Raw genomic sequence first — 10,007 nt, forward strand, 5'->3', positions numbered from 1 at the left:
GCTGTATTCAAAAATTATACGTTTGTAGAGAGGAAGAACATTATGTGCCGCAGTGGGTCACGCTTTTAGTGAGAGGAGCCGAGCGCGAGCTGTTTCCCCGAGTGCTGTGGTTCCTGTGCCAGTTGATGCCGCCCGCTTTCCGTATCAATAGACCTTGCTGTACAAGTCCTACTTACGCCAATAAACCTTGTTTCAGAGTGGTGGAGGTGCTGGGCAGTCGACCCAAGTGGAGATCGTGGCGGAGTAGCAGCAACAGCAGCGTAAGTTAATGGCGCGGTGACAGGTGTTGTCTGAGAGACGGACGGCAGTGCCTCGGAGACCTGCGCCTGTATTACTTCCCTGATCGCGGGCGTGAGACGCTCAGAAGAGGGTTCCGTTGCCGGTAGATACGGCAGGCACGAAAGTTGTCGGGCTACCTCCTCGCGCACATATCGTTTGATTTCCGACATTATTGTGTTGTCGTCTTCACCGAGGGTCAATGCCGCGAGAGTTTCGTTCGTAGCCGCTGGCCGCCGTGTCGTGACCTGTTGTTTGCGCAATTCCTCGAAGCTCTGGCAAAGAGTGGCGTGTACGGACACGGTACGTGGGTCCTTGTCCAGCAGCACCTGGAAGGCGTCGTCGTCTACCCCCATCAAGATGTGTTTGATCTTGTCTGCTTCTATCATTGAAGGGTCAAGACGCTTGCAAAAGTCGAGCACATCCTTTATGTAGCTTGTGAAACCTTCCCCCTGAAGCTGTGTGTGTTCCCGTAGGCGCTCTTCGGCACAAAGCCTGCGTACCTCGGGGCGACCGAACACATCGGTAATGCATAGCTTAAAAGCACCCCAAGTGGCAAATTCTGAGTGGTGGTTGTTAAACCAGAGACTCGCTACCCCTTTTAGGTAGAAGGGTACATATTGCAGCTTCGAAGTATCGCCCCACTTGCTGCTTGTGCCTACCTTTTCAAATGTCGACAGTCAATCTTCTACGTCTTGCTTATCGGTACCACCGAAAAAGGTTGATCGCGCACGCGTAGCGCAGTGGGCACGAATGACCATCGGAGGCTGGGTCGTACCTTGCTGCGTGTTTTCCTCAGCCATTTCTGGGTACCTTCAGCCATTTCTGGGTACTCAGTACTTTCCTCAAAAGGCACTGAGTCAAACTAACACCGTCGCTCACACAATCCACACTGGAACGCACCCTCCTTTGCGGCAACGTTCCTACCGCGTATCACCCAAGGAACGAAGTGTAATTTCAGAGCAGGTGGACGATATTCTTCAGCGCGGTGTCATCAAGCCATCTTCTAGCCCCTGGTCTTCACCTGTTGTGCTAGTGAAGAAGAAAAAAAACGGTTTGATTAGATTTTGTGTCGACTACCGGCGACTGAACAAAATTACATGGAAAGATGTATACTCTCTTCCCCGCATCGACGACGCTATCGATTGTCTACAAGGTGTCGAATTTTTTCTTCATTGGACTTACGTTCAGGTTACTTGCAGGTTCCGATGGCAGAGCGTAACCGTCCCAGAACAGCGTTCGTTACGCCGGATGGCCTTTACGAGTTCACGGTTATGCCATTAGGTCTGTCCAATGCACCTGCAACGTTTTAACGAATGATGAACAGCATTATATGCGGCCTTAAATGGCAGTTATGCTTATGTTACCTTGATGATGTTATCGTATTCTCTCCTGATTTTCCTACCCCCGTCGACCATTTGCGCACAATTTTTAGTGCCTTACAAAGGCAAACCTCCCGCTTATTATGAAGAAGTGCCGCTTCGGGGCTTGCCAACTTACTATACTTGGTCATGTTGTGCCAAAGGATGGAGTTCACCCGGACCCGGACAAACTTCGAGCCATAGCCGACTTTCTGAAGCCGACTTCACTCGAAGAACTCAGGAACTTCATCGGCTTGTGCTCGTATTTTCGCCGTTTCATCCACAACTTTGCTTCAATATTAGCCCCACTTACACAACTACTGAACGGTCAATCTAACTTTTCTAACTGGACCCTGGCACGTGACGAAGCCTTCCTAACACTGTGCCGCCTGCATACGTCACCACCCATTCTTCGCTATTACCACCCAAGTGCCCCCACTGAAGTGCACACAGACGCCAGTGGGGTTGGTCTGGGAGCAGTACTCGCGCAACGAAAGCCCCGTATTCCAGAGGACGTCGTCGCATATGCAAGTCGCGCCCTCGTGAAAACGGAAATGAACTACTCAGCAACTAAAAAAATGCATCGCAATTGTTTGGGTGTTAAGCAAGTTTCATCCTTACTTGTACGGACAGAGTTTCGACGTTGTGACAGACCACCACGCACTCTGTTGTTTGGCGTCGCTAAAAGAACCTTCAGGTCGCCTTGAACGTTGGGCTCTTCGCCTACAAGAATACGACATTCGTGTCGTCGACCGCTCAGGACGAAAGTGCTCTGATGCGGATGCCCCCTCACGATCACCAGTGAGATCCAGCGCGGACCTGAATTTGGACGCCAACTTCCCCATCACTAACATTCCCCATCGCTCCCAGCTGAAAAATTGTCGCTACGGTTTTCCAGTTAGTGCTTTTAGTACGTTCGTCAAAGACCCTTATGAGAAATAGACATTCAAAAAAAGCTTTTTGCTTGAGATTGACTTTGAGATGAGAAAGTTTCATATCTCGGAGAACTTTTTAAAGATGATCCCGTGCTCTTTTTCTGTTTTATTGAGATAGCAATTATATGAACACTCTTGGCTGGATTTTCTCGCCGTCGTCGGCGTCGATGTCGGTGACCACCGTTATTCACCGCATATGTATACCTACCTACATATATTAAAACGCAATGAAGAAAAATAATCCAGAAAGACTCCGGCACACGGAATCGAACGTCCGACCTCTTGCTTGCGAGTGCGGGGTGCTAGCCACTGAGGCATGAAGGAGCACCTCCTTGAACGTTGAAATGGCAAGCTATTTATAACTACCACTTACCTCCGCCTATAGCGATCTCGGGGTTAAATCATTGTGTTTTCATCATAACCAGTGAGATGGCACAATGAGCGCGCGTCGCCAGATTGTCACGACGAGGCGACGCGCGCTGATTCCTTCATATCCCACGCGCACTTTGTCCCCCTGATGGTGGGGGATGGACGCTAACACGTGCGTGCACTTATCTTCTGGTTGGGAGAATCGTACGCTTTGGACTTTTATTGGAACAATTCTGTTGTCATTACTAGGCGTATAAATGTCACGGCACTCGTTGCACAGTGCGAAAAGGCGCGCTTTTAAGACACAGCGAAGTATCAACTGAGACACCAATTCACTATCAACTGCACCTGTGGGTACGCTTCATGCGTCATTTGTGAGCGAGAAACGCGGCACACTTTTTAATCTGCTTCCGATTCTTCGTGGGACATTTCGATGTGTTGCTATTCAATTCATTGCTTCACCTTTCCGGCTGAACTGTCACTTTTTTTAAAACATGGTCGTTTCACTGACATAGACGTTGCAGATTACACCCAGATAAAGTTTGAGAATATTAGTGATATTTTTCTCAAACTATGCTGAATAATTTTTTCAACCAAAAGACAGGCGGTTGCACTCAAATGAGCGAAAAGAGGTTATCTATGCGGTGTACGTTTTCGTTTCTTCAGTGAGTGGGATTTGGCGAAACCCCTAGCAAAAGCCTGTTCTTGAAGAACAATGGAAACCACCAGTCCCGTCAATTACGCCTTATATCCTCACCATTGTAGACAGTATCAAATATATTTGGGGACTAAGAACCCAGTAATCTTTGCAAAGCCTGAATGTTCTATTTTGTTTTGGGGCAGTCGTTATAGGAGAAGCTCAGAAAAGCGGATAATCCTAGTATATAGCGTTTCTCACAACTCCTTTTTAAGCCACACCTTTTTATCACTGGACATGCTAAAAAGACCTCTGCGACCAACTTTTTTATGACTAAGTTTAAAAGCGTCAACATGAAATTTCATGCCGTTCTTTGCTTGGGTAGCTGTTCATGGACGTGAAATCTGGGGACTTAAATGTATTGTCCTCCTGGCTGAAAACTATGCTTGGCTTGTTAGGCACCTCCGGAAGGTCTCATACGACGTTGTCTTTCACCTGTCGGTCATCCCAGTAGACGTTTATTTTAAGATATTTATCAAAACACCGGCTGACAAAAGCAATTTCCCCGGGCAAGTTTATGAGGCTGCATGTCGCGATTGTCATGCCTTTACATCGGTGAGACGAAAAGCTTTGCGGTAAAGACACGGCAACACCGAAACGACGTGAGTTGCTTCATCGCTGCACAAAACGCTCTCGCAGAACACTGCAAAAAGATGAACTATCCCAAGAACTAGGACGTTACCCGGGTCATTCACACGAAAGGTGAACAAAAAAAAAAGGTGGTTCTTAGAGTCCTGGCATACTTAAACAACGTTTGAAAATATTTAGCACCCGACCAGGGCCTAGTCGAGTGTTTATTTGTACGAGTAAATAAAACTGACTTGAGGTTGCCCAATTCTATTAACATAGTTTCATTGCTTTCAAGCCTTGCTACTGCGGATGTCAGGATGACAACAACTTTGTGTATGAGCCTGACGCTTTCGCTGATAGTTATAGCGCCACTCATCTATTTCTCTGAAACAGAAAGGCACATTTGAAATTGTATTCAACGCTTCAAACTTTTTATTTTGCTGAATGGTCCGATTTTGAGAAATGTGCCTCCTAGCCGTAAAATCCACCGTATCCTCCATAGCCGAGACCATATCCTCCGATGCCGTATCCGCCGTATCCACCGTATCCAAGGCCGTAGCCTCCGAAGCCATAGCCACCGTAGCCACCGTAGCCGAGACCGTAGCCGATGCCGTATCCTCCATAACCAAGACCATAACCAAGACCATATCCAATTCCGTAGCCGTATCCAGCGAGAGCGCCGGCAATAGCCAGGCTCAGGATGAGAAGCGACAGCTGCAAAAAGCGAACAAATCGTTTCTCTTAGAAAAATAGTATTTCCCAAATCCCTGGCTTGGATGGCACTGAAAATCCAAATGCATTAAAAAAAATACTGCATGTAGTCGAGTCATTCAGCCATACAAAAACGAAAATCGGGGCGAGTGTTTGAGAGTACAAAATCAAGCAGGTTAGTGCAAAAATGCGAGGGCATAGGCCAGGAGCATGTTCATGTTTCTGGCTTGTGTCCTCGTGTTTTTGCGCGAGCTGCTCTAATACGCAGCAACACTCGCGCCACACCTTATGCTAGCATTTTGATCGAAAAAAATTTTACTTTTTTTTTACCTTCGAAGCTACAGACACTCGTGTCTCTTTATGGCTGGTCTTGTAAGCAGGCTCAGGTTTTATGTTCTGAGTGCCAGAGTGTGAATCCTTTATTTTTGAGCACCTTACCACGTACTGGCGCATTTCTCGAAATACCGTAGAATGTAGTACAGAGACTGGCACGGTTCTACGTAGTAATCCTACTTATTGTTACCACACTGTACATATAAGTAAGACTTAATCGTTTATTTTGAATATTACGCTAGGAATGAAAAGCAAGACTAACGAGCTAATATTCAATTCTGGGTGATTAGTCATCTCTCCAAAAATGAAAGAGACTGAATACTATGAATGGCAGCAGCCTTTTATTCAGACCTATACTTTCTTTTAGGTCGGTGCTAGCCCTGCACGGGGTGTATCAATGAGAGTAGAAGGAAACCAGCTTGATACGCAACACAGCACTAATGAGTGGCTTGTCCAGCGAAGCAACTCAACCGCATACAGGAGGCAGAGCGAAGCCTCATCAGTCACTCCTTTTCCTTCAGCTGTGGCCAGCCGTTTTCCCGTCATACTGTGATACTTATGACGCACTTTACCGGAAAAAACCAGGAGACTGAACTGTAATATATTAGGCCCTGTAAATGAGAACTACAATTGTCAGTTTAAGCATTGGAGAGTATTGCGCACCATGGTGAGATGCAGAATTTCACGCAATATTTTGGGAATAGAATAATGTCATCAAAACAGAGTATAAAGAATAGTTTGGTAGAACTCACTGTAGGGCTAGTTGGTGCCTGAATTAAATGAGGCAATAAATATGTTAGCGAAACTTAACTCATAATGTATGAGTCGGAAGCACGTGCGTTATATCTAGAGCACGTGCCCTATAGCGTGATTAGGTTAGGTTAACGATGGCCCGAGCATGTTGCGCGTGCGTTGACGAGAAGTGTGTTGATATTAGCCTGTTTCCTCAAGGAATGAACACTTTCGAGTGAGTGCCCGTAATGTACATGCGTTTTTTGCTTCTTTTGTGTGGTCATGGTTTTGGTGCGAAACAGAATAGGTCATTATATTTTTTTGTTTTTCTATTTATAAGGTCATTGTTAGGTTTATCTCTAACTGTCCTGGTGCAGTAACTCTGGGCTGTGGTTTGGTAAAAATAGGACGCGGAAAGTGCTCTTACGAGACGCGAACATAAAGTACATCTGCCTAAGAACCTAATCGCTTATTACTTTTCAGTATTTCCTTTTACGTTTGTAACTTCAGAAAACAGCGGCATACCTAAGCGTATACGTAGAAAAAGAGCTATCAAGCAAAGTGTTAATTGATATTTCAGTCTCCATGTCCTACACTTTTTTTTCTGTGCAGATAACTTTTAGGATGAGTATTACGAAGTTCACTCCAATACTTAAATGTTCATTGGAATTCGCGGAGAATTTTTCAGTTTTGTCGTATATTTGTGCAAGGTAGTGCAAAATTGCGAACCTTACATATCGTTCATTTTAAAGGCGTCGAAAAGAGGTATGGCGGAAGCAAGCGCCAATGTCGGAAATTCAGGCGTGATATTATTTAAATCGGCGACAGTGCCTCGGAGAGTCTTATCAGCGCGAGATGTACGTCAGACTTACCATGGACTTCATGTCGGTGGGCCTGGCGATGGCTGCAGAGGCTGCTGCTCCAATACACCTGCGGGGATCTCGTAGTCTGCCCCTCCGCTGTCACTCGACTCCTATTTATACCGCAGTCATGGTTCGCGGCCGACGCGAGCCACGACTATGCTAGCACCGGTGCAAGCAATGGCACGCGGGGGTGGGGACAATTCAACTAAAATACAAACCACTTGAAAAGAAAGCAAATTTAAAGCTCATTTCCTCGCGACCAGCAATGACCACGCCTTGGAGAGAAACTGTTTCAGAGGTTCTTTGGGGAAGGCTCACTTTCTGGCTGCCTGCTTTGCTATGTCGTGCGCTTTGTCGCACGCATTTTAGCTGCCGCGATCTAGTTCCCTGCCCCCGTAAAATTCTGTCGTTGAAGGTTCGGTAAAATGGAGGTGTGTACTGTCGGAGCGGATGTCATTTTCTTCAAGTGCCTCACTTCGCACTCTATTCGTCAAGTTCTCCGGGAGTTTGGAGGCCGTTCTTAAAACTGGGGTCGGTTAGTACCGCCCGTTTGGCTTGGCCTAGCTTCAAAACGTACATAGATATGTAAAAAGAAGGGACGAGTGGACCGAGTGTGGAGAATGCTTGTAAGGTCAAGTATGCGACTACCGATGTAGCCGACTGCGGAATAACGTTCCGTGCATTTTTTTTTTCAGTAAGTTATGTATTTCAGTAGTTCTCGCAGAATACAGGAAATCCACCAGAATCCATGTTTTGTTACTTCAAAGTCACGCTGACACATGCCGAGGGCTCGTATTGTGCACTAAATACTTTTAAGATCAATTGCTTTTTAAGAAAACTGGTGTATAAACATTTTTTAGATCTTCTATCAGGCTTCTCATGAGGTTGTATTTGTTCATAAGATCTTCTTTTGTTGAATAGCTGCTATAGCCCATGCAAGGAGGAGAATTCATATGAATACTTTTGCAAAACGTGTACTGGCAGATGACACACACTCCCTCTCTCTTTTGTTTTAGTTGCCTCAATATATTGCCTCAATACTGCATGGAAACTTAATATGGGCCATAAAAAGCATAAATAGTTTGTACAGAAAATATCTGTGCACTAGTTCGCCATAATTTTGGCGTATGACTCGTATGCGTTATCGGTCCGTCACAGCGTAAGGAAAAGCTCACACAACAAGCAAATAGTTTGGAGATCAGCTGCTTTCTTTTCGTCTTTATATGGGCATCCCAAGTTTTCACCAGGCATCACGAAGTAGTTCTTACACGTTTTGTAGCTTGTGGGCTCAGGTGGCCATGGAAGTTGCGCAGCATGTGGCACGAAAATAAACTCTAAGGGACCTCTAACACACTGGCATGAGAAATGGTACACAGCACATGTGACCTTGTCCACTGTGATCACATTTGTAGCGTCATAGCCATTTATAGAATAAATTAAGTGCTTATTGCAGCCTTAAAATCAGCTTTTTTTTGTTCAGCGGCGCATACTGAGACAATAAAAATGGCTTGCAATGAACGTCCCTGTTTGTAGAAACAACCACGTTACAGTTTCGAATGCGCCGGGCTTGCAGACATTCCACACCAAAAGTCTAAAAGCACAGCAGGAACCACGGCAGTCTGATAAAGTGATATATTATGTATTTTTACTTAGAAATGTACACGGTTAGGCAGTTGAGTTGAACGACTATCTTCCGTAGTAATATCCACGTCCGTAGCCCAAACGTCCATATCCTCCGTATCCTCCGTAGCCAAGCCCGTAGCCACCATATCCTAGACCGTAGCCACGACCATAGCCCAAGCCATATCCTCCAAGTCCGTATCCTCCAAGTCCATATCCTCCGAGGCCATAGCCAAGCCCGTAGCCAAGTCCATAGCCACCAAGCCCATATCCGAGCCCGTATCCGAAGCCAGCCATGACAGTTGACGCAATCATACAGAAGAGAATAACGTAATACTGCAAAACAAGGACGAAGATATGCAACCATCAGCGTTTTCGAACATGTAGCACAAATGTTGAGTGTTCTCAAAGATAAAATGGTCGTACCACATATATGAGTCACAGTATCTTTATGCTATAAAAAAGCACAGCGCACTAGGTGGTTAAATCATGCCAAGCTACCCGTAATGCAATATAGGCACGAAAATATAAACTTTCTTTATTCTACTTTGTTGACTTTTTTCAACGAATGCCCACACCAAAATGGTATTTATATTAGAAGTGTTATGTGCCACATGGATTCGCAGACATCAGTCGCATAGGAATTTAAAGTCGTAACAGTAGCCAACATCGAAATTTGTTAAAAGAAAGCTTCATTACCAGGGTTCTCATGTCGACAGGGGTCGTCACAGCGCCTCCGAGTCAGTTCGTGTGCGCACACGCCAGTTGTCGTCCGTGTTGTCTCCATTGAACAGCCAGACCAGTGCATATATATGTACATGACCGAAATCGTAACGGATGGCTAGGGCCTGCTGTACCATATAGAAACATCCGCAGTGACAGCTGACGAAAAAAGCGCCGAAGAGAATGAAGAATTGTCCCCGACCACAAAAATAAAAAAAATAAAAACAAAGGGCGCGTCGTGCTTGTTATGTTTCCGCGCGCCCCGATGTCTCAAGCTCATTGCGAGAGCGCCACGCCACGTCCGATCTGCAATTACGGGGCGGGCGAGCAACCGGGAACCACGCTCACTGCGCCTATACCCGTGTGTCCTTTGGTTTGTTTCATTTTGTTTCCCAGCATGTCAAGCAACCACCGTTGGGCCGCGCTGGACCTTGTCCCTCACAAGACGACCCCCCACCCCCTTTTCTCCACTCACTCACTCCACTTACACCAGAATAATCCACGGCCATTTCGGGACATTCCGTTCTACTTGTGCGGCACAATACAAGGCCCGGGTGGGCTGTGTGGTGAGCGCTGTTTCCGGCGGACGTGTGACCGTGGTTCCCGCCGAGCGTGCTCGCTTCGCTTGTTCAATCGTTCTCGATTTCACCGTCTCTACTAAGGGCGCGCTGGCTTTAATGATGTTGATGTAGCCGACAGTCAAAAGACGATGCCAAACCCTAAAGGCGGCCCCGTCGCGTGCGTCTTGTGATTACAGCCCGTGATTTTGTAACCTACTGTGAAATTTATACTCGCAAAAGCGCAGTGTTATTTTTTC

At 46.2% G+C, this 10,007-nt stretch overlaps 2 protein-coding genes across 2 annotated transcripts; both read right to left on the bottom strand.

Moving 5' to 3' along the window:
• Positions 1-4,610: 4,610 nt before the first annotated feature.
• Positions 4,611-6,985, bottom strand: LOC119171462 (uncharacterized). The gene is made up of 2 exons (XM_037422274.2): positions 6,857-6,985; positions 4,611-4,922 (listed from the first exon to the last, which is right to left on the bottom strand). The coding sequence occupies exons 1-2, from the start codon at positions 6,866-6,868 to the stop codon at positions 4,680-4,682; spliced, it is 255 nt and encodes an 84-aa protein (XP_037278171.1). The 5' UTR covers positions 6,869-6,985; the 3' UTR covers positions 4,611-4,679.
• Positions 6,986-8,470: 1,485 nt separating this feature from the next.
• Positions 8,471-9,378, bottom strand: LOC119171463 (uncharacterized). The gene is made up of 2 exons (XM_037422275.2): positions 9,167-9,378; positions 8,471-8,803 (listed from the first exon to the last, which is right to left on the bottom strand). Exons 1-2 carry the CDS (start codon positions 9,176-9,178, stop codon positions 8,534-8,536), a joined length of 282 nt encoding a protein of 93 aa, XP_037278172.1. The 5' UTR covers positions 9,179-9,378; the 3' UTR covers positions 8,471-8,533.
• Between the last annotated feature and the right edge of the window lie 629 nt (positions 9,379-10,007).

This window comes from Rhipicephalus microplus, chromosome 4 (genome assembly GCF_043290135.1).
Source record: "Rhipicephalus microplus isolate Deutch F79 chromosome 4, USDA_Rmic, whole genome shotgun sequence".
Lineage (NCBI taxonomy): Eukaryota > Metazoa > Arthropoda > Arachnida > Ixodida > Ixodidae > Rhipicephalus > Rhipicephalus microplus.